Here is a 25,152-nt window from a genome sequence, read left to right as displayed (position 1 = left end):
ATGAACTAGAACTAGATCTAGATGAACTAGAGGTAGAACTAGAAGAACTAGAGGGATCCTCTCTACTTGGATGAAGAATTGAAACCCTAACTTTGATTCTGTAGAAGAGGTATGATCTCCAGGGGCCAGGGGGCCTTGCTTATATAGTCTTTTCAGATGAATCTGGGCCGTCGGATCAAACCGACATTGATCGTGTGGTTTTCCTTGAAGTATTAGGTCGGTGGAGCATGATCCCCGAACTTCATCCTGATTGGTCCAGGGGGGAGGGCGGGCGCCCAGTGCCCGGCTCCGTTACGTCTCCCGTTCGCTCCCGTGGCTTCTGGACTCTTCTAGATGGTAGATAATTGTGCGGCACGTTAATATCTCTATGTAAACCCGACGTGTGGGCCTTTCTTCCGTATTTCCTGATAACCCCCTGCAGAAATAGACAAACACCAAAACTCGTGGAATTCTGTCAGATAAAACCCTAAGTCTAGGTGTTGGTTGCATTTGGATCCTTTTCCATGATTAATTGATGGTTAAATGTGAGCATTAAGGACCGTCAACAGCTGCATCAATATTAACTTTCATACATCCAACTGGAGGAGTAGCCACTTTGGATGCCTGGTTTGGACTCTGAGGCGGCTTAGATGCTAGAAGATCATACTCATAGTTATTAACAAAGTTGTGTATCGATAGCGGACTCTAAAAGATGTTCTCATGTATTGCTTTCCTTCTTGCGTACCAAATAGCCCACATCATCACCAACACTCAAATAAGATCGCAATGGGACACTGATTTGATCAAAGCAGCCACCCGTGCCTTGGCATCTTCCATGCATACAATCTCTTCATGCTCAAGCGCCCACATACACCGTGCCATATTGCACTCAAGCAAAGCATGATGCTAGGAGTCCTGAGCACTACACAGAGCACAACATGTTGTGGTCCGCCATGTTCTTTCGATGAAGGACGTCTTTGGACGACAAAGAGTGTTGAGCTAGGCGCCAAAAGAAGACTCTTATCTTTGAAGGAACCTGGACCTGAGGACCACTCCTTCTCTGCCACTCTCCTATTTGACCTTCCGGCATTATCCATCAAAACACGTCTTGTGATTAACATTTTGTAGACCGAAACGTCCTGTGAAGATCCTATTTCAGTTATGATGCCACGCCCAAAATCAGATTGTGGATGGTTGTACAAAGGTATAGACATTATAGTCTCCCTGTCGATCAACTCGCTGACAAGCTGTGGAGGGTAGGAACTGGCTGTTGCATGCTATCAATTGGCAGCCAATCCATACTCCAAATGGATGTTGTTTCACGAGACCCAAGTGTTGTAAAACATACGGACTTGATCCTAGAAGGAAAAAAGAAGAAGGAATTCTAATCCTAGTCCGTCTGTACGTGGGCTCTTACCAAAACTCTTAGGCCTTGGCAGGACTATATATACGTGGGAGCTCTATGTTGTAATCATCAATATTTAGAGGAATAAATAATAGTCTCTCTATCTTGTGTCTGTGTCTATTTGTTCTCTACTTTCATCTACTATATTGATCATGAGAGACGGAGAGTGAATTTTTCTCCTCGTAGACATCCATCTATATATATATATATATACATATCTATCTATATATCTATAGAGTTGTTTTAGACACCGAGAGAGTTAGATTCACATACTCACACAGACAGAGAGTGTGACATAGATAGCGTGAGGGAGATCGTGTCTGTCTATATATATATATATATATATATATATATATATATATACATATACACACACATACATACACATACACACACACACACATATATATAGATATATATATATATTAATATATATAGATAGAGAGTTATATATATATATATATATATATAGATAGAGATATATATATATATATATATATATATATATATATATATATATATATATATATATATATATATATATATATATATATATATATATATAGATATATATATATATATATATATATATATATATATATATATATATATATATATATATATATATATATATATATATATATATATATATATAAAAGAAAAGAACACAAATGTTTTTTTCTTTTGATTCCTGGCTTGCACGTCAGCAACATCATGCGGTGATCAAGGCACCAAGCTCCATTAGGAAGTGCATGAGGCCGCCACCTGCACGGACCCGAACGTCGTCGCCTGTGCATGTCTGCGCATAACCAATAGGCCACTAGACATAGCATTGTCATAGGCACGCCTATGGCCATATGCCGTACACCAAGCATGCTGAAGCCCCGGAGACTTCCGCAATGTCAGGTCAGACTCGCACGTCTACCGCACCATGCATGCGTCAATTGACGAATATCTCGTGATCTGTATGCAACACGCACACCGTCAAACATGTACATGTATGTCACGACCTGAAGTTAGGCACCGTGGTCCGAATACCACCTCTGCATGTTGTAGGCTCACACGCAATTGTACAATCTGGCCTGAATGCCACTTACTTGTCTATCTAGCAATATGTGCTGATAATAGCTCTAAAGAACTTTGGATTATAGAAAGAAAAAAATATGACAGCATGAAGTTGTATCGATATTGTATTGACCCCGTTGGTTATACAGTTGTTAGATCAAGCACGGGAACATGTAGTTCCAGTATGCTAATCTACATCTTTGTTCGGCCTTGGAAATTTTAAACATGTAATTTGACCATGTATGACGGATTGTTATTTTGATGTTAGCATACAACTCATCACCGTGGCTAACCAGGAAGCTTGCAGCTACATTTACCGCAAGTTACTTAGAATTTCTAGAAGAAAATTGCGTGTAGACTTTGAATAGTAAAATCACTTTCTGTATACATTTATAATATTTTATTTATGTGTACGCACCATGTGTTGATTTTTTTATGCTCTTTTGAATGCATTTATCTACCACACATTATGGATTTTTATACCATGTACTTGCTAACTTGCAAAAAAAAAATCTTAGAATGATTACATTAAAAACATGGTATATGATATATGGGCTCTCTAAATCTTGTAGACCTTAGACTTACCACCTTTAAGAAGCTCATATTAATTTATCTAGCATAATGAATTTTTGGGATGAATACATGGTTGATATTAATTCTGAAAATTTATATTTATACCATAATCCTGAAAATGCCAGAATGCTTCTAAGAATATTTTGTATAACCATCCACTATCTTTTTGCACCTTGCTACTTGTTTACATGCAGTAAACTTATATGCACATAATAATTCCAGTTATAATGATATATATGCATACCTTCATGAAGAAGGATATCCTGGACTTGCTTTGAATAAAAGAATTATATAGCATGGTCATTGTTAATCCTAGTAGGATATTCTACTACCACTGAAGTGTAGTAGACTCAGGCACTATAGTTCCTAGTATTGCTCTCCTGAATGAGTATATGACCATAATAAATCTCAAAGGTCTTTGTGGGATACATGAGAAATTTTAGAAGATATCCCATATTATTGAAAATTGTATTTTCAAGCTATACACGATCCTATGAGATATATATGTTGCTCCATAAATGAATACAGTGGCCCGAAGCTTTGTATTAAATGTCATAGAAGACATGATGGTAAAAAATAATTTATCGGTGAATATTCTTGAAGAAATTTCTCTTGTATATAGAATATCAAAGAGCAATATAATACATGAAGTATTTAAATTTATCATCAGAAATTACTCGAATAGAAGTTGAGTTAGAATTTTCTAGGCAACAATTATGAATCAGGATATATGACTTGCATATGTTGCACTCCTAGAAGGATCATTATTACATATCACTACTATGAAATAAAGCATGCATGAAGCTGCTAAATGTCAAGTATAGAAGCTAAGACATGTGAGAATGGATAATAAAAATTCAAGGTTTCTCTAGAATAACTTAAATTATGTGCTTATATATTTATTTTGTCTTGGAAATTACTATCTAGAAGTATTAATGGTGGCAGTGCTTTAAGTTTTAATTCCCGTTGAATTAAGTGGATTTTATAAACTCATAGAAGAGTTAATAGTTATTTTATTAGCTTGAAAACTAATATCAAGTATTTAATACTCTACTTGCAGTAATATGTGTCAATCTTACATGGAATGAATTAGAATTATATGTTTCACATATAAACAATTGCTTATTTTGCCTATCTAAATAAGTTTTGCATTATTTTTATCCACAAAGAAGCCTTATTAACCTTGAAGGTTATCGTTCTTTGTGCAATACTACCATGTAGGTAGAAGGGAGATTGAATTTCCTAGAAGCACATGAACAATTAGACTATACTGGCATATGAACTGATCTTGGAAGGATCAATTTAGCCAAGAAATTGTATAATCCATAAACTAAGTATTCAATACTTCAGCTAAAAAAAACTAGAAGTTTATGTCCTACCCCAAATATGTTGCTCTACATTGAATAGTACACGCGACATGTGTATTTCATGTCACAACTATTGAATACTAGAAGTATGATTAAATTCTATGAAACATTTGAAATGATTAATCATAGATGATGCATGAAGCATATTTCTACTTGAAGTAATTATGGCATGAAAAGGGGGAGGAATTTCAACTAAAGGCATAAGAAAATGTGGATAATATATATTTAGTAGGCATAGCCTTCCTAAATCTATCTTTAAGTGCATGTATAAGGACTTGAAGTTCTAGTCGTGACTTTTTCGGCTATGTTAATTTTCTCTACATTGCACTAATTACATGTAAGCCTGTAGCTTTGTATTTTGTTGTTATCTATTATGTTGGCAACATTCCACGTTACACTTGAATATGTATTACTATGTTGTGCTCCCGTCGAGCTGCAAGTATCTCCACTCCTGCATGAATATTAGCATAGAAGAAGCTAAATTTGTAGCTAGTAGCTACCTTGTACTCTTCCCATAATTAGATTGGCTAGGTAGTACGCTATGTCTATATAGTTCCCGTTGAACTAAGAAATATTTTGCTTTTCATGTGTTGCATACATAAACAATATTTTGGTCTATGGCCAAGCGGCTTAAGATCAGGGGGAGTGAGTTAATCTGAAATTAGCTAAATGGAGAAGTAACCCAATTTGAAGGGATGAATTATTGTGGAATTAAGATGGTGGATAACACTAAACGATTTGGGATTTATTAAGAAAAGACATTTGAGAATATTGCATTAATGGCAATTAAAAAATTCTTGAAGAAATTCCATATAAATTTGAATGTTGCGTATTTTATACATTTGAAATGTATGGTCCATTTTTTATGTATGAGTACTTGGATCATTTTTTTAGGCTAAAGAATAAAGAAGCTAGATAATAAAATAGTTTTATAAACTATGATATGTGCAAATCAGGGGGAGAACCTTGATTTCGTAGGAATGTTGAACATTCTTAAGTGCACTTTATGAATTCTAACTCACTGCATATAATATATAATAACCCCCATATTTAAATATGTGCATGAATATTTTATATAAAATTTTATCATAGCATATATGAATGGGCCTCCACTTGTAGTTGGAGATACATGAATTTGAATTATTTTAAGCCCATCATAGGGGATTTCTTTTGAAGTATGCTATTAAAGATCTAATATTGGCATTAGGGAGAGAGAAAGCCTATGTTGAATGCTAAATATTATTTTCATGGAAGAAAAATGGTCTTAAGAGAAAATATTCCTTGAAGCTTGAAGCGGGAATAGTACCACGCACTAAATCAAACAATAGTTTGACTAATGCTCTTGTGAAGCATGCAGCAGAGCATATGCTAGATATTTTTTGAAAATGAGAGGAGTAATTCAAAGTTATAAACAAGAAGTTGTGTTTACTAGTAGTAAACTAAATGTGTATACTATAGTAAACTAAATGTGTATACTATGAAGCTAAAATCTACGGGGAGGCCTGTGGATTCTAGTTTAGTGTATACTTGTTAAATGAAATAAAAATAAACTCCTCCATTCTCACGAAGAGAACACCTCATGAAGAAGGTTAGGCACCTCATGAAGAGGATCATCATGAAGATGAAATCCAACACATTAAGCGTGCGCATCATAGTGTTGGGTATGCAGAACAATAAGTTATCTCTTGTTTAGAAAATGACAAAGAGATAGGATAATCTCAAATTGTGAGAGTATTGGGAGAAAATAATATTTGTCGACAATGCTACCTCTATAATTGCAAATGTTTCTCTTATGAGAACCCGGATCTAGAAAATAAAGTCCATGGCAAAGTCGTTTGAAGAGATTATATCGGGTCAACAAAGAAAGCAATTGAGGTTGAATCTCCTAAGAAGAAATAAATGTTCTGCAATATCTCTAGCAAATAAAATGAATAAATATGAAATATGCAGTTATTACGTGGATTCAGAAAATCCATATAGTTCCTGAAGAAAATAAATCGCAACATATAAAAAATAATCTCATACTAAGTATTAAGAAGTCTAAGGTATTCCTGAATGAATATTGAAGTCTCAAGAAGAGCATGTCCTAGAATAAATAGTCATTGAATGACTTTATAGTGAATAACACTATCTCATTGTGTATATCACATATCATGTAGTAGAGAATATTTCTCATAGAAGAGAAATATTATTCAATAAAATTGAGAACATCTTTGAAGGATTTAATCCATGAAGGATTTACCAGTCGATTCTTGAAAACACCATTAATCCCTGAAGTGAATATAGACCCGAGAAGAAATAAAATGAGGAATTCTAAATATCATGAAGATATCATACAAACACTCAGAAAGTGTATATTGTAAAGCTAGCAATAAAGTTTTGATATCCTCTAAATACCATAGAAGGTATAATAATATTGGTGATTTTGGTAATTAAATTATTCCCTAAATGCCAAATGCAAGACTGGATTTATTGTTTAGTGGTATAATTAAAATCCCAAAGATTTATAGAATATATAATTTAAAATCTACTAAACAAGAATTATAAGTTTGGTGCACTATCTAGAAGATATTGCATATTGTAAATTATTTACCCCCATAATCCTCTGAAAGGATTTATTACCCTGAAGATAATTTTTTATTTGTTTTGCACAACTAATAAGTGGTCATTTATATATGAAGCATATTGCTCTTGTTTATATCCATATAATTCATAGAAGAATTATGAGCCAACTTTTTGGAAGATATAGTATTATGGTACTGCATACCATTAACTAAGCACACATTTGTGAACAGTGTGATTTTGAATAATAAAGTTCAAAATTTGGCATTATGAGGGGGAGCATATTTTTATTAAATCTACCTTGAAGGTAAACCACTAGAATTACAAAGATCAAGTAGATCATATTTGCTATTGAAGTTTATGCATAGATCATGAAGGTAAATATCTATTCATGAAGAATATGGTATCATGAAGAATATTTGACCATGAAGGTTAAATGTTGTACTCTTTTTTCCTATGTGAGTTTTTACTTGAAGGTTTCTCACACAAGGTTTTTAACGAGACAACATGTGCAATGCAATTAACGAATGCGATGTACTCTTTTCTCCGAGAACCGTTTTTCCCATTGGGTTTTCGGATGGAGTATTTAATGAGGCATATGCATATCGTGGTAATCGCCCAAGGGGGAGTGCTGTAAAACATACGGACTTGATCCTAGAAGGAAAAGAGAAGGAGGAATCCTAATCCTAGTCCGTTTGTATGTGTGCTCTTACCAAAACTCTTAGGCCTTGGCAGGACTATATATATACGTGGGAGCTTTATGTTGATATTTAGAGGAATAAAGAATAGTCTCTCTATCTTGTGTCTATTTGTTCTCTACTTTCATCTACTATATTGATCATGAGAGACGGAGAGTGAAATGTCCTAACCATTGGCAACATGATTTATCTCTACTATAATTGAAATCCTCTTTAGGCAAATCCCACCTGCAAGATCAACGACTCACAGTACATATCCTACAGATTTAACGGTCCAGATTAGAAGTATGATCACGACCTTACACACCCTCAGCCTCGAGTCAATCACACATCCGATGGCTCCTAATGAAAGTTTGATGCGGCTTCAAACTCACCCCGCCCCACGTGCGTTTCCGCAGTTCTTTGTCCCCTTGCTCGACCTCCCATCTGTTTCCGGTTTCCGAATTGCCCACTCTGACCAAAACCCTAGCTACTTCGTGAAGCCGGAGGGGAGGAGATGGCGGCAGCGACTATCGGGCTAGGGGCGGCGACGTTGGCGGTCGGATTGACCGTCTGGTGGTGGAGAACTTCAAGTCGTACAAGGGCGAGCAGACGATTGGGGCCTTCGTCGACTTCAACGCCATCATCGGCCCTAACGACGCCGCAAGTCGAACCTGATGGACGCCATCAGCTTCGTGTTGGGCGTGCGCTCAGCGCACCTTCGCGGAGCGCAGCTCAAGACCTCATCTACGCCATCCACGACCGCGACATTAAGGAGGCCAAGGGCCGCAGGGCTTCCGTCCGCCTCTTCTACCGCCAATCCAACCAGGAGGAGCTCTGCTTCACGCGCAGCATCACTGGCGGCGGCCTCGGCGGTGAGTACCACATCAACGGCAACCCAGTCACCTGGGACCAGTACAACGCCAAGCTCAGATCCCTCGGCATCCTCGTCATGGCCGCATGCTTGAACTTTGCAGGCCCTCACAGAAGAAATATAACCTTGCTGTTACTGTTGCCATGAGGAAATTCATGGATGCAGTTGTAGTGGAAGACGAGAACACATGAAAGGAATGCATTAAGTATCTGAAGGAGCACCGGCATCCTCCACAGACATTTATTCCCTTGCAATCAGTTCGTGTGAAGCCGATAATTAAGAAACTGCGAACTCTTGGTGGATCTGTGCAGTTAGTTTTTGATGTCATTCATTTTGACCGGGTTTTGGACAAAGCAGTTCTATATGCTGTTGGAAATACACTTGTCTGTGATAAACTTGATGAAGCTAAAGCCTTAAGTTAGAGTGGTGAAAGGTATAAAGTTTTTACTGTTGATGGGATTCTGCTGACTAAATTTAGAATGATGACTGGTGGAACAAGTGGTGGGATGGAAGCTAGATCAAATAAATGGGATGACAGTGCAATAGAATCTTTGAAGAACAAAAAAAAGTTGGAAACTGAAATGTCAGAACTTGGTTCCCGCAAGGAGCTGCAGAGAAAGGAGCTTGCCATATCTGAGAAAATAACTGGACTTGAGAAAAATTTGCACTACTCGAATGTTGAACAGAATAATCTTAGAGGGAAGCTAACTAAATTAGCATCTGAGAGGAGTAAATATTGAGGCAGAGATTAAACGTCTGAAACCTGGAGAGGAGGAGCTTGAGACCCGTATTGCTGAGAGGGAAGCAGAAGTAAGAAAACTTGAGAAAAAATTAATGACTTGTGGACAAGGTGTACAGAGAAAACTATGTTATTGCAAATTAAATATTGTTTTACACACAACCTGGAAATAGATTTTTGCTGCTATGCTTCAGATGGATCCTCGTATGGCAAGAAGTTCACTGCATGGTGGGATTAAAGATGGACGCGTCTGCAGGCCTGGCTCCCTGGGTGTGACTGCTGCTGGCCTGACTAGGGGTTGCGCCGTGGGATCTGCGTTTGGCAATGGGAATGAGATCAGATCCGCTGATGCCAACTGCTCCTCCTATAGGTTTGTGTTTATTCACGTCATTTAGATTATTGTGGCTTAGTTAGTTTTGTGGCATTGCGTTTTTATAGTTGTACCCTTTAGACTTGGAGTTGGATCTGCGTTGGGCCGTTGGCTATGTAATTTAAGCAGCTGCTGCTGCTTGAATTTGGTGGTTGAGATCTGCAAATTTATGTGGATCTGTATAGTTATAGGATGCAGATAATTGATTGAGCATCTTAATAATCTTTTCTTTTTTGTGATTTGCGTTCACATTAACCTGCACTGCAATACAGGTTATTACTATATGCATGTTTTCATTCTTTGAACCTGCACCAATTTTTCTTAACCTAAATTAGTTCAAGCTATTAGAATATGGTTATCCCGCTTACTTACTCAATTCTCTTGCAATTAGAGTATAGTTATCCCGCTTACTTACTCATTCTCTTGCAATTAGAGTATGGATTAACCGAACATGTTATTAGGAGATGGCGGTCATGATCACGCGAGGTGAAGGCGTGGCAAATCTTGGACAGCCACGTCAACCCCAATGTCGAGGTACGTTTTGCTATCTTCCAGGGACTGTGAATTTTTGAGTGCTCTATGTTGAATTGTTCCTCAGCCACTACTTGGCTTGCTTGATCTGGGTGTGTTGAGGGATTTGAGCGGCGAGATTAGTCGATGATGTGTTCCACGACGCAGGTTCCAGGTCGGTGGGGTTGGCATGGATTATCTTTTTTCCTTTTAATGTTGCCCTTTTACATCATGTTTATATTCCACTAGATTTATTAGGTGTAAGGTTTACAAAGTTTGCGACAACGCATATAAGGGATAATCAAATCTTTTACTTGGCTCAAAGGATGTATGTGGATTTTTCATTTTAGCAAAAAATATTGTCATTTAGTTATTTTCATGTGCATCCTTGAAATGAAGCCGTGGCGTTAGCACGGCCCATTATAACACCAAGAACCTCTCTCCATCAGTGAGTGTGGTGTGTGCCGTACTGCCGTGCCCGTGCGTGCCTGCTCGGCGCTCGTGTATGCTGGGCTGAGCCTGCGACCGTCCGGCCCATAGCATTTTCGGCCTGTGTCCATACAGCCCATTAGAACTCAGCTTTAATCAGCTAACCTATATTTTCCTCGGGTCCTCCCGTCGCTGTCATCCTCCGCTCAGGCGGGCTCCACTCTCCTGTCTCCTCTCCCCTGCTGTGTCGCTCCGCTCTGCTCCGGTGAGCTGTCCGGCACTCGCATCTCGATCCCTCGATCTGTCGTTTTCTCTCGGGTTCGTGCTCTTCACCCGCCCTCCCGTGAATTCTTCTGCATTTCTTTCTCGTGTTCTTGGGGTTCTAGGACTGGGACGGACGGGTCTTGATATTTTGGTTGTGCCGCCGCACCCGCAGGGACGAAGAAACGTGACAATGGAGGCTCCACCCGTGGCGCTGTTCGACTCCCTCAAGGTGCGCATCGCGAGTCGCTTTTGTAATTCTCACCGTCATCTTTGCTGCGGCATTTCATCGATCATCAAGCGAGCTGTTTGTTCGGGGTTTAAATTGTTGCCCTTTTTGTTTCTGCTGCGATGTGGTAGCAAATCCTATTACCTTGTCGAGTGGATCTGAGAATCTGAGCATGTACAGTGGAATTCCAAGCAGTGTATTTTTATGGTTAAGAGGAATGTCGACCGTGAGAGTGTCGTGTCTGTGGCAGTTTCTTCGTTTGCCCTCACATGAATGATATAGACAACTACTCAACTAGTGTGATCATGTTTATGTCCTGTATTTTTTTAATCAATCTCAGTCTTGCAATAGGCTGCCAAACCGTTCTTCTTGCTGGCCGGTCCCAACGTGATTGAGTCGGAGGAGCATGTCCTGAAGATGGCCAAACACATTAAAGGAATTACAACAAAGTGAGCACGAAGTTTGGATCAGTCTTTTTTTTCTCTAATAAAAAAACAGGGGCTAAATTAAACCACCCTGTTGCCTTTCATTCTCCATGACAGGCTTGGAATTCCTCTTGTGTTCAAGTCCAGCTTTGATAAAGCAAACCGTACATCGTCAAAATCGTTCCGTGGTCCTGGTCTTGAAGAAGGCCTAAAGGTGAGGCATTTTTTATCCTTCAGACTAGGCATTAACTAGTTTTGATTACGTTGGTCTTCACTACAATGTTCAAATTCATGTCAAGCCACTGTTTCCCTTATGTGACACTAGTTTAGTTCTCTGCAATTCATATGATAATTAAATTGGCCATACTTTTGACATCGGTGATTACCTAAATTATGGGAAGTGGCTGGACAATTAGAATTACCTGTTCAAATACCTAGTGGTACATGTTATTTTGGCGTAATGGCCTAGGTTGAGATTCCAGGAGAAACATTAACAATTAGCCATATCTTGGGATTTGTTCAAGTACTGATGGCCTGTGTGATGTGTATATGTACTTAATTGTTGACACAGCTTTTCACGTGCGACAGTGTGTTTATATTACATATTGTTTTTCAATTTCCAATTTTGGTCAGATCCTTGAAAAGGTGAAAGCAACATATGACCTTCCGGTAGTCACTGATGTTCATGAAAGCCACCAGGTAACCCATCAACAGATTCTGCTGTGTTAATGCCTCATTTGGCTTCATTCTGCACTAGATCATGTTTCCTTTGCACATTTTTTGTACTGTAAGACATGTTTCTTCTTCTTAAGTAATTTTGTGAACAAATTTGTTCTTTTGGGCTACTTGTTCTTCCATTCCAGTAACAGTGAGACATGTCTGAGTTTTTTTTCATTCCAATCTCTTAGTAAGCTGCCAAATGATTTTCTGTTTCATACTAGGTCCCACTAGTCATGTTTTGTTTGTGTAGTCATATATAATCGTCAGAAAGAAACTTTTGACCCCATGCACTTCTCTTTTCCTTTTTTTTAAGAGTCATCTCTAGTTCTCTACACAATTGAAGGCATTTGAATGGTTTGGTTTCCTTTCAAATCCTGGATTTGTACTCATACCCTGATCTGCTTTTCATAATTTCATCCTTAATTTGAGAGGTGAGCTGTTACTTTTCTGAGCATATATGGAACTCAATAACATGATTGCCCACTCTATTATAATCGAACAACCCATCTTATTGCTAACTGCGCATTACCTGCATTGCCTTTATCAAGTCACAATCTCCTGCAGCATATTATTTGCTCTAAAGGGATACATGGTTCCTAATTATTTCATTAAATCAGTGTGAAGCTGTTGGAAGAGTTGCTGACATTATACAGATTCCAGCATTCCTCTGTCGCCAGGTACAGTTTTGAATGAAAGGATTTTGTTTGGCAAACATCAGTTTTTTCATATATTTAAGCATGACTCTGCATATTTGTACCATGTTGTGCATCTCTAATGCAAACATATTACTATGATAACAGACTGATCTTCTAGTGGCCGCTGCTAAGACTGGAAAGATTATCAACATCAAGAAAGGACAATTCTGTGCGCCTTCTGTAAGTTGCATTTTACTAGCTGGTAGTATAATTGAAATTTGAATACAGGAAATTTTTTAGCTACTTGCTAATTTAGTATTTAAATCATTACCCTACAAAGGTTCTGTGCTGTTAAATGTTGCACAAAGTAACAAACATTCCATAGTGTACGTAGTCCTACTTTTCATAGCAATTTAGCGAAGTTTCTTACTTGATTGTTATGAATGAGATGCAGTGTTGAAAGAATGTGGAACTATTTGTTCTTACCTGGAAATTTTCATTTAATTGAGTCTAATGAAATTTCTGAAGTAACCTGGCTTAAGTTGATAGAATTTTCGCATTACTGCAGCTGACAACATGAAATTTAACAAAAATGATATCAGTCAGTACCTATCTGATCTAGGATAATCCATTAATCTTCTTGTTGAGTTACAGTGCATGTTTTGTGACATGACCTTTCCCATTTAAGCATATATTTGTCTGATATTTTTCATGGAAAGATAATTATCCAGACATATGCCATCTTCATATTACTATAGCTATATTTTGACAAGATACACAATTTTGAGGATGTTCTTATAGAATTACCTCCTGGATAAGGTTTGAAGCTAATTATTTTACCAGATTTACTTGTTTTACTTTTACACCTCCAGGTTATGATGAACTCTGCAGAGAAAGTAAGGCTTGCTGGAAACCCAAATGTGATGGTCTGTGAGCGTGGTACCATGTTTGGCTACAGTTAAGGCATCTTTTCGCTCTTTCTTTTCTGTTTATCGCCCACATAATAAACATGAAAAAGAGAGAACAATTAATCATTGATGTTGTTCTAGGACATTGCCACTAAGGAGAGTAGGTAACTTGTTGTAGGGTTGTAGAATGAGTATATGAACCAAATAGCATTAGAGGGATGAATGCTTCTTGAAATATGTGATGACACTGTATAGTCGTTTTATGAATTCACCAGTTGAAGTCGTGAGAGCTAGATTAGGGTTGCCTTCAGATCATTTGACATGCAACAAAGTAATTGATAGTTGATACTGTCACTTCTGGAGTTGTGGTTGGAAATCAAGCTGCAGCTCAAGAAGAAGCATCTAGAAGTTCCACAGCAGTGCACTGTCTCTTATTGCATACCTCATATTATCACTTCCTTCATTATTAGTTATTTCTGCATTGCTACACGAAGACTGACATTTGTTACAATTAACACACAGATGATCTAATTGTTGACCCAAGGAACTTTGAGTGGCTGAGGGAAGCCAACTGCCCAGTTGTAAGTATTGGAACCTCATTCTCATCCCTAACTGCATAATCCACCTCCTGTTTAGATCCATCTAACTTGTTCCTGACTGAACACTTCCATCTAGTTTATCAATATTTCTGGCATTGTGCAAGTCTCAAATCATGGATCAATTATTGAAAAGAATCAAGTTAATATTCAAAACTTACATAGCTGCAACTTGATTGTTATAATGGGAATGATGACTCCTTTGTGTCAATTTAATTGTGTAGCATTGAGCCTTTTCTTTTTCTCCTGATCTGGTGCTGTTGTTTTGATTTGACATGCAAAGGTGGTCCGGCTCTTCTGTTATCAAAAATGAATTTACGTTGATTAGATGACGCAGATGGCTGCTGTGCTTTGTTTATTTTAAATTTCAATTAATTAAGATAAATATTAATTCTCCAACCAAAAGACACAGATGTTAGTACTGGAATAGCATTTAACCGATCTTGGACGAAAATAATTTAAGATCAAGCCTTTTCTACATTTCATCAGAAAGTGGTTGTATTTCTTTCTGATGCTTTGGGAAAAGTTCCATTTTGTTAATATCCACAACTCATTTGTGGTTTGTCATTTTCATGCTTCTTGTTTTCCGTTTTTATTATACCTTTCTTGATCGCACTATGTGGTAGCTAGCAACAACTATGTTGTAGATTATAGACCATTGATATGCATTTCAGGTAGCTGATGTCACACATGCTCTACAACAACCGGCTGGAAGAAAGGTATCTTCACCAATTGTGATGTGCATTTACCAAGCTACCGGATGTCCAAAATTTGGGCCTTTGGATCTATTTTTAAGTTTAACAGTCTCACTATTATGTTGAACTTTTACCTACTTTAAAAAACCAGCCACCAAAATATTAGTTGTTTTAACTTTTATCACAAGTTCAGAACTACCTTATATTGAATTCATTGTTGTTTTTGCTGGTGTTTGTTTTAGTTAAATTGGGGCTTGCTGTGTTCTATTTTGTAAGCTTGATGGTGGAGGTGTTGCAAGTGGGGGGCTACGAGAACTAATACCATGCATTGCAAGGACTTCTGTTGCTGTTGGTGTTGATGGTATTTTCATGGAGGTAAAGAAATGTGAAAATAAAGAAATGAGGATACTATGTTGTTCTTTTAGCATAATCTGCTGTTATGCTCATTAAACAAAATTATCTAAATTAAATCTGTTTTATTGCATAATCCCACAGGTACATGATGATCCCTTGAATGCACCATGCGACGGCCCAACTCAATGGGTATAATCCAATTCATTCATGCAATCTTTTCTATCTTATGTGGCATTGATGATGTTTATCATATAACCCACATACTATTTGTTTGCACTCTTTTCTTTCTTAGCCATTGCGCAATTTGGAAGAGCTATTGGAGGAATTGATTGCAATCGCTGTAAGTTTAACATCCTTCAGTATATTCAAGCCAAATCTCAGTAAATTTACCTTTTGTTTTTTTTTTCCACCTTTCTCTCCCGTCATGTGAAGCGAGTTACCAAGGGAAAGAAGCCATTCAAGATCGATCTCACTCCGTTCCAGGAATAATCTGCCTTGGTTCATAGAAAGCACAATGCCAGCATCCATGGGATTCAACAGGGTGGATTTAATATGAATGCTGTAAATTTTACTGTTTCGAGCAAAACTGCAGTAAATGACTGTAATCGCCGAACGAACTATTGAATTGAAACCTGTTGGGTTGGTTTATGTTGTTCCATCAGTTGTACCACCATGTTATTGGACAAATAAATCATCACTAGACAAATGCAATTGTTGGCTGATTACCAGCTTGCGGTTTCTGTGCATCCAGATGATAATACTAAGCTCACTATCTGCAGTCAAAATGGTCAAGACAGTTCTGTGTAACGCAGAAGAGGGCCCCAAATGGAACAAAACAAAGCGTACATAAAACTTAATGTATCACTTTACGGCTGGCAATGCAGTAAAATTGCACGATAAACAAGAGTACTGAGTTGCCTTCTTTCTTCTAGCGAGCTTCAACAATTAGCAGTTTTGGAGTTCAGCACGCCACATACATCATACATGCACCAAAATAGAAAATCATCACTTCAAAAGTTGCATGTTTTACTGCTCTAGCCGTCTAGTCCTTAGGTTGCTACTTTAACAGTCTACTAGTCCTTGTCTCTACTCCCTAATTGCTTAAGTTACTGTTTGAACCGTCTAGTCCTTTTCCTCGTTGGTACATGACCTTTCTCAGATACAAGGAGCCTTTTCTCCTTGAAAGCCCTGACCATGTTGTACACCTGTATTGAAGCTCACATATTAGTCTTAATTGAGCTTAATGCAATTTCATATTGTATAAATGCTTCAGCTGGAGTTACCTTCCGAATACCAGATGTTAATCCCATGGACTCCATGGAGGATTCGTTGACAAGTTTCAACTTTGTGCTATCAGCTTCCTTTTTGCATAGTCGATCCACACCATCTACAATGTAGTTAGTTAGCAAACAAGATGTGAAGAAACACAAAGATAACAGACTGCCATTTCCGGTGATGAAAACCCAACAAACTCTACCTTTGAGATTAATAATCATCAGCTCCACATGCATTGTCAGGCGAATGTGGGAGAAAATGTGGACATGCTCACCAACATCCTCTCGGAAGATCACATCAGATCTCTGTCCCACGTCAAAGCTAAGCAACTTCGACAAATACTTGTCCATTGCTTTCCTCCTGTTCTGAAAATCGGTCTTCCCTTCGTCCACAAGGATCAGTGGGAACTCCCAGAGCCCCGCAAGCAGGCCCTCCTCTGGTCTCTTGATCAGCAAAAAGAGATTGCTATTGTCCTTTGCGTCTGGTGCCTCTTCCTCCAAGCCTTGTGCAATCTGAACAACACAAACAGCAGCGAAATCTCTCCGAGGTTTGGCCTTTGGAACCACTCGTGGGAAGTCTGTAACTTGGACCGATGCATTTTCATGGGAAAGTGCAAGCGCTTGGCAGTGGCTAGAGACTGCGCATTCAGAGCAACCAGGCTTTGTTTTGCTACATAATGTTGCTCCTAATTCCATCATTGCTTGGTTGAAGTCTCCTGGTCTCAAAGGATCAACCATCTGACCTGCAAGCTCCCTATGATGAAAAATTTACATTGTGCAGATTCTGAGATTGGTGTAAAGCTTCCCAATTCAGAATTTGATTCACAGCAAGACAATGTGATTACAGATGAATCAGTATCAATCAATGTCTGTCCAATTACGGATAAATCCTGTACTGAGGTTAGGAGGGGTTTGAAAATGCAAATCAAGATTTTAAATTAGATCAAATATGTGCATTTTTATTTCAACTGATGATACAGCACAATTTACAGTATTATTCAGGTCTATTGTAGTGCAAAAACAGAAAATTTAGGACAGACTACAGTACATGGTGTATTTTACTAGAAAAATCCAACATCATAATAAACACTACCATGGACAATCAACTAACAAGATGAATTGTGTGGTGTTTGGTTTGAGGAACCACCACATCCTAGATGAGGTGGTCGATCATGAGTTCAGCCCATGAATTCTGATGGAGTGACTTCATTCCTGATGCTTATAGTAATTATAAATAGTTTGTGAGGGATGAAGTAGTGGTGGATCAGCCCATTCCATTCCACAAATCGGTAAGGAGAGATGATGATGGATGAACCAAACACCTCTATAAGCTGTCAAACAAGAAGAATGATAGTGCTGCCTACCAGAATCTCTTCACTGTTGAGGATTCCTTTGGGTTGTCAGCAATGGCATAAAGCCTGCTGATCACTCGTACAACATTTCCATCCACAACTGGGACAACCTATAATAATGATGATAGAAAAAGTCATAAAATCGTTCAAAAAAGGGAAAGAAAATGCACACGCTAATTTGACGAGTTGCTAAACTGTGAACAACCTCGTTGAAGGCAATTGAAGCAATTGCTCCAGCTGTGTAATCCCCAATGCCACGAACCTCACGGAGGGCTGACGCCGTGCGAGGAAACACCCCCTTTTCGATGATCTGCTTTGCTCCCTGTTTCTCCATCATAAAGAAGATCGGCCATTAACCACAGATAGAAATCCTTGATTCCTGGTTTATAGTGCTATATAAAGACCACAAAAATCTTAAAATTAAGGTAACTCGTATAAGCTGGAAACCAAAGAACAAGAGAGGAAGGCCAACATAAAAGGCCGAATTCCTGACAAACTGCACAGCACAAAATGTTCCAGCCTCTCTGAGGCAAAACATCAAACAGGGAACGTGTGCAGCAGCAAAGTTTGGCAAGCAAGCGCCAATCTTCCAATTGACATGCCCCAGTCATTCGCATCAATCCATTACGAGCACAACTCACCTCCAGCAGAAATCGAGCCCTACGGTAGTAGCCAAGACCCGCCCACATCTCGTTCACCTCCTGCGGCAAGCATCAAGCCACGAATCAAGAACTCGATTATCATTTAATTCAACCCCACGAAATTTCGAGGTCAAATGATCGAATCTTCCCCCAAAAAAGAAAAAAAAAGGCTTTGCTTCTCTTGCCCAATTTATTTATGAACTATTGCTCACCTCCTGCGTAGCGGCGGCGAGGCTTCGCACGGTGGGCCACCGCGCCATCCACCGCTCGTAGTAGCCGACGACCACGGGCACCCGCGTCTGCTGCAGCATCACCTCCGACACCCACACCGCGTACGCCCTCTCTTCCTCGCCGCCGCTTGCGCATCGCCACGGCAGGTCCCGACGGTGCGCGTCATACCACCGGAGCAGCTGCGCGCGCAGCGCCGCGGGTGCGGCGGCGCCTGGGGATGCGGCGGCGCCTGGGGATGCGGCTGCAGGCACTGCGGGAGCCAGGTCTTCGATGTCAGAAGCAGAGGAGGAGGCTGCCGGCGCCTTGGCGCGGCGCGGTTGGGGCCGTCTTGTGGGAGAACGGCCACGGCGGGTGTCGGCCGCCTTGGGGTTCTTGGCCATTGATTTTGAAAATTTAGGGCTTTGCCGCCACTGGGGTGACGGGCTTAGTGGATGGGAAGGGAGGCTCACCACAGCAAGCAGACAAGCAGACGAGCGCCACCGGCGGGGCCCTATCAATCGTGTGTGTATTTTTTTTTCATTTTAGGCTTTTATAAGTTATTATAAAAGTTAGTAATTATCTACAAGCTACTAAAAATTTGAGCTCTACAGATGCCACTAAACTCTTTTGCCTTTCATACTATTTTCGTCAGATTTAGCTCCAACGGTGTTAACCAGAGTGTAAAAAGTCAAAAATACCCTAAGGCTGAATATGTAATTAATTTTTTTGAGCATCTTAATGACCTCAAATGAAAAAACTCAGAACTAAAAAGTTGTAGATCTCGACAATATCTATAAGTTTTGTATAAAAATTATTTTCATTGAATTTCATACAAAAAATATATGATTTGATATGGTTAATATGTCTTAGAATTTTTTTACAAAATCAAATAAAAATATTTTTTATATAAATATTATAGATCTCGACAAAATCTATGACTTTCTAGTTTTGATTTTTGTTAAGATGCTAAAAAATTAATTATATATTTAGACATGAGGATATTTTTGACTTTTCATACCTTTAGTTTAACACTGTTAAAGTTAAATATGATGGAAGTGGCGTAGAGGGCAAAATAGTTCGGAGCAGTGACACCTATGAGAGCTCAACTTTTTAATGTCTTGTAGGTAATTACCAACTTTTATAATGACATACATGTAAAAGCCTCTTCGTTTTTTAGTTTTCAAAATATTTTCTTTCTTTTGTCAAAAAAAATGTTTTCTTTCCGTCCCAAAGTAACTGCATATGACGTTTTGATTATGTAAGCATTTTTGTGTTTGATCAATATATATAGAGATATACTATTTACTGTGTATAATACTAAGTAACACTATACTAATAGAGAATCTATTTTTATAATAAACATATTAGGGATACAAATGCTAATAATATCTTTTATAAATTTAATCAAACTTAAAAAATAACTCAAAAATGAGACGGAGAGAATGTATAACACCTAATCTTTTTTTTTTGAAACTTATAACACCTAATCTTGGATCTAGGTGGCAGGAAGATGCACGTCAATTGGCGAGAATCTATAGGTGATAGGTGGCCAGCAAGTGCAAACTCAACAACGATGGTGGCTAGGTTTTGTGGGGAAAGATCACAAGAGCGAACCGTCGCGTGATACCATGATAGGCTGATAAAAATTCTACCAAAAGCTTTAAACCAAAGCAAACTAAATGTTGTTTTTTTGGTTTTCGGTTTTGGCTTCGGTTTTTGGTCACTAGAAGTTTAGTGATGGAACCAAAAATAAAGAAACTCTTTTTGGCCCATCACATAGGATGTTTGGACACATACACGAAATACTAAATATAGATTAAAAAAACTAATTGCACAGCTTGCATGTATGTTACGAGAAACTTTTCTTTTTGCGATCTAAAAAGGCCTGAAGTGTCCGAGCAAGCTAACAAAAGCATAGCAGAGCCTACCTCAGCGGCTCAGCCTTGGCGGCTCAGCCCGCCTCCGCTCTCCGCGCTCTCGCCAGCCCACCCCCACACGTCCAACAAGGAACGCTAACCACGCGTCTACCGACGATCACGTGAGATCGAATAGGAGCGGCGGCGCGAGCATGCTGCATCCATGAGCAGTGGTGCGACCGTGCGAGCAGGAGTGAGCAGTGTCGTGATGGCGCGCACCGGCCAGATCCACGACCAAGGAGCTTCCCCGCACAACGGCATCGGTGACCAGGGAGGCAGGGAGCTATCGGCGCCGACGTGGTGGCGCAAGTGAGCACGAGCGATTAGGGAGCGGCCCCTCGTGGCGGCACGACCGATTAGCTAGGGAGCGGCCCCGCGGTGGTGTTTGTGAGAGAGTTTTCTCTGTATGCCATTATGAAAGTTGCACCCGGCCGTTGTGTCCCTCAAAAGGTAGTCGCTCCTTCTGTGCCATCTGCGAACTTTATTTGTGTCCTTCCTGCGTGTTCTGTTTGGATTTCACAGTTTGACAGCTCTGTCAAATGGGCCCGGGCTAACAAAATGTCGTTGTTGCCCTTTCAATCACTGACACGTGGGAGCGCTGCCACGGATCGGTGTCCGTGCGTGCCTCTGTGCTCTCTTCCGCCAGCGCAACTCCAGCCGTCGCGTGCCTCTTCTCTCCCCACCCGATGTGGGCCCTCGCGCGCCGCGTTGCTGCTTCGCCGTGCCGCGGGGTCCACGCCCACTACGGTGTCGCTGCACCACCACCACCCGCCACCGGGCGTAGGCTCGTGCCTCGCGAAGGTCTAGACCCCCTCTCTTTTCCTCCCTCCCCATGTCCTTGGTGCGGCTGTGCGCCGTCGTCTGGCTTTCCGCGGTGGTGCTGGCTGTTGACGGTCCTTAATGCTCACATTTAACCATCAACTAATTATAGAAAAGGATCTAAATGGAACCAACATCTAGATTTAGGGTTTTCTCTGACAGAATTCCACGAGTTTTGGTGTTTGTCTATTTCTGCAGGGGGTTATCAGAAAATACGGAAAAAAGCCCCACACGTCGGGTTTACATAGAGATATTAACGTGCCGCGCAATTTTCTACCATCTAGAAGACTCTAGAAGCCACGGGAACGAACGGGAGGCCGATCGGGCCTGGGGGCAGGGCGCCCGCCCAAGTCCCTTGGGTGCCCGCCCAGCTACAGTAACCAATCAGCTTCAACTTCGCGGATCGTGCTCCACCGACCTAAGGGACCAAGGAAAACCGTGCGATTAATGTCGGTTTGATCCGACGGCCCAGATTCATCTGAAAAGACTATATAAGCAAGGCCCCCTGGCCCCTAGAGAGCATACCTCTTCTACAGAATCAAAGTTAGGGTTTCAATTCTTCATCCAAGTAGAGAGGATCCCTCTAGTTCTTCTAGTTCTACCTCTAGTTCATCTAGATCTAGTTCTAGTTCATCTAGTTCTAGTTCTAGTTCCTCTAGTTCTAGTTCTAGTTAGTTCTAGTTGTAATCTAGAAAATAGGGAGAGAGAAGAGGAGAGCAGAGGAGGAGGAGCCGGATCTGTCGGATCTTCCTCAACATTATACTTTTGCAGCAACTGGTTCGTTCTTCATCGTTCTCCAGGTTCTTCAATTCATAATTCCAGAGTTCTTTAATTACTTTTATTTACATTCAAGTTATTTATTGGATTCCTGCTTGCATCAAGTGCTCTAGTCTTTATAATGCTAGAGTCGTAATTAATAGATTAGACGTGGTGTTTAGTCTTGCAATTACCTGGAATTGCACCCAATCCTGCGGATTGTTGTGGTAGCCTTAGGGTAGTGACAGCCCTAACGGTCGACGTATTCCACCACGTTCGGATCGGTGTTTGTAGGACCGTAGTCAGACCTTCCTAGCCCCCTTCTCATCTCTTTCTGTGGTTAGTGCTCTGATGTCCCGATATAGATAATCTTGAAGTAATTCTTGATTCTTAGATCAACTAGAGAACTCTCAGGAAACTTCCTCTCTTTCCACCAAAAATAATTATATAGTTATCCTTGGGCGATCTTGGATCTTAATTAGTACACTCACGTTCCCTGTGGAAAATCGATACTCTGGAATACTCCCGGGTGAAAGCTACATCGGTATCCGTGCGCTTGCGGATTTTTCTGTTTGCGTTTAAAATACCGAACACTGGCGCAAGCAAAGGTTCCAGTCTGCTTGTTAGAACATCTTGTAGGTCCCTTCTAGGATAGGATTTGGTCTATGGGTCTGCAAGAGCTGTGGTTGAGGTGCAAGATTGCTGTGGTTGAGGCGCAAGATTGCTATGCAAGAGCTTCAGGCTAGACCGCTAGAGCTGTGGTTGAGGTGCAAGATTGCTCTGGCCACTTCATTCCTTCGCCGCTACCGCTCCGTCCACCCGCCGCTCCTCCTCGGTGTCCTCACGGCCAGAAGATTCCTGCCCGCCGAAGCTCGCCACCCTAACGTGCTCACCGCGCGCGCCCTCTTCCGCGCTGCCGACTTCTCCCAGTGCCAAGGAACCGGCTGGATCTACTACGAGCATGATTGGTTGCTCCAGTAGTTTTCATCCAGGATGAAGGGGTCATCTCAGCTAAAACCAGCACCGTCGAGAGCATACAGGCAACCGTGTTTGGTTGTGGTTTTAGTGGTCGTACTAGATGACGGGTTCCATATTTGGTTGCATGTTGGGATGATTTCATAGAATGCACAGATGCATTGTATCTTGTTTGGTTGTTGTTGAATGAAAAGGTGGCAGCACCCATGAATGGTTTTGGTGAGGTTACCACCATTGCCAAGCAAACCGAAAAGACCATGAATAGCACACATACTTAGATTAGAAAAGATAGGGTTGCCTTAGTTCAATTCGTTAGTCATTTGAGAACCATCATTGGCAGTACAAAACTACTAGACGCACTTGCAGCAACGAGTGGTAAAAAACACCCAGGCTAATCACTAGAACGGCCCGAAACACATCAATTGCAAATAAAGGATGGTTCTTTGGGCGTGTGTGGTTGCCCCTAGCAGTAATGCATGGGGTGCTCACTGCATTTTCCTTCATAGAGAAATCTTCAAACCCCGTGTACTCCAAGAATGAAGCAACAACTTCTTCTTTGCATTTGAAGCCCTTGTAGCAATTGTTACTATACCCAGCAACAACATCACAACAAAAAGGCCAGGAATCATAAACCCCAAGCTTCTTCCCTCGGTATACAACATACCAAGTCGTCATTGTTTCCTTCAAAACAACCAGTGCAACCTTTTGTAAGTATTCGGCATCACTAAACAATATCACAATTGGTTAGGTAGTATCCTCACATAATACAGATTTTTCATTGGTGGATCCCTTCATGTATTCAAAAGAGGTAGCATAAGCAAACTCATGTGACCCATGCAATGTCCAAGCACATCCACAGGATGCCATCAGCTCAGGAACTGCATGGGAACCCAATTGTTGCAGTCCTATGGATGATGCTAGAACATTGGATGAATGACATGAAAATAACAGTGTATCATCATAGCATAGAGAAAGCATCCACCTCATTTGTTATGTAATCATCATTGACCACTACCAACCTTATAATTTTAGGAAGCTCATAGAAGCCATGAAACCATGTGAGCCATCCAGCCCAGCCTTCATCTTGGCACAAGTGCCCTGATGTTGCTCAGTATTTAGATCAAAAAATAAGCATCACCAGCAAAAACTTGCTTCAGCTAACAAACATGCCAAACTAGACCCACATCAAGCATAAGAATCGGCAGATCTGCCTCAACAACAAGTAGATATCAATCAAAATCGCACAGATCTAACTCGGTACAACAAATAACCATAACATATGTGCATATTTCAATCAAAAACTGGATGAAAATCAAAGAAACAAGAGACGGAGAAGGTGAGATATACTGTTCCACACACTGGGGGAGCTCAAGGCTTCGTCGGTGAGGATGCCAGAAGGGTGAATCCGGCGGCATGAGAGGGTGAAGATGGAGGCGGGAGTGGCGAGAGTGAGGGGGTAACCCTAACAAGAGCCAGCGCGCGCTTTTATACCAGGGACGACACTAGCTCCCTCCAAGTTTGCCTAGGGTTCCCGCCAAGACCCAAAGCATCCTGGCTGGAGTGGGAAGCTCGACTCGAGAAGACGGAGGCGGCCAGGATGGAGGGGGCGAGAGGAACGAAGGCATACACAAAGGGTGTGTTTGGTTTGTTGGGCTACTGCAGCCTGGCCCGAAAACCAAACCAGGCTAGCCCAGGAATGCATTATGGAGCCCAATGTGGGTGTGTTTGGTTTGTCATAGAACTAAGCCTGGGCTGTCTTATTTTGTGTTTGGTGGGCTGCACTGCAGCTCGGCTGCATTTGGTAAAACAAGTATCTCCATGTTTGGTTGGCTGCAC

At 40.4% G+C, this 25,152-nt stretch overlaps 2 protein-coding genes across 3 annotated transcripts; one reads left to right on the top strand and one right to left on the bottom strand.

Moving 5' to 3' along the window:
- On the top strand, positions 10,720-16,111 carry LOC110429722 (2-dehydro-3-deoxyphosphooctonate aldolase). 2 transcript variants are annotated; one of them, XM_021446170.1, is made up of 14 exons: positions 10,720-10,868; positions 10,987-11,043; positions 11,392-11,489; positions 11,583-11,679; positions 12,099-12,164; positions 12,803-12,862; positions 12,986-13,060; positions 13,693-13,777; positions 14,251-14,309; positions 14,999-15,043; positions 15,296-15,394; positions 15,515-15,562; positions 15,666-15,713; positions 15,806-16,111. In XM_021446170.1, the coding sequence occupies exons 2-14, from the start codon at positions 11,005-11,007 to the stop codon at positions 15,860-15,862; spliced, it is 876 nt and encodes a 291-aa protein (XP_021301845.1). In that variant the 5' UTR covers positions 10,720-10,868; positions 10,987-11,004; the 3' UTR covers positions 15,863-16,111. The 2 variants fall into 2 exon arrangements, with proteins under 2 accessions (XP_021301845.1, XP_021301844.1); XM_021446169.1 differs by lacking the exon at positions 10,720-10,868 and having other exon boundaries at positions 10,885-11,043.
- On the bottom strand, positions 16,217-19,292 carry LOC8084199 (adenine DNA glycosylase). Its single transcript, XM_021446168.1, has 7 exons — positions 18,853-19,292; positions 18,641-18,700; positions 18,205-18,321; positions 18,012-18,109; positions 16,851-17,401; positions 16,657-16,760; positions 16,217-16,578 (listed from the first exon to the last, which is right to left on the bottom strand). The coding sequence occupies exons 1-7, from the start codon at positions 19,249-19,251 to the stop codon at positions 16,480-16,482; spliced, it is 1,428 nt and encodes a 475-aa protein (XP_021301843.1). The 5' UTR covers positions 19,252-19,292; the 3' UTR covers positions 16,217-16,479.

The sequence above is a fragment of the Sorghum bicolor genome, chromosome 8, assembly GCF_000003195.3.
Source record: "Sorghum bicolor cultivar BTx623 chromosome 8, Sorghum_bicolor_NCBIv3, whole genome shotgun sequence".
NCBI lineage: Eukaryota > Viridiplantae > Streptophyta > Magnoliopsida > Poales > Poaceae > Sorghum > Sorghum bicolor.
Note: the sequence above shows the minus strand (reverse complement) of the source record. Positions and strands in the feature narration are given on the sequence as shown.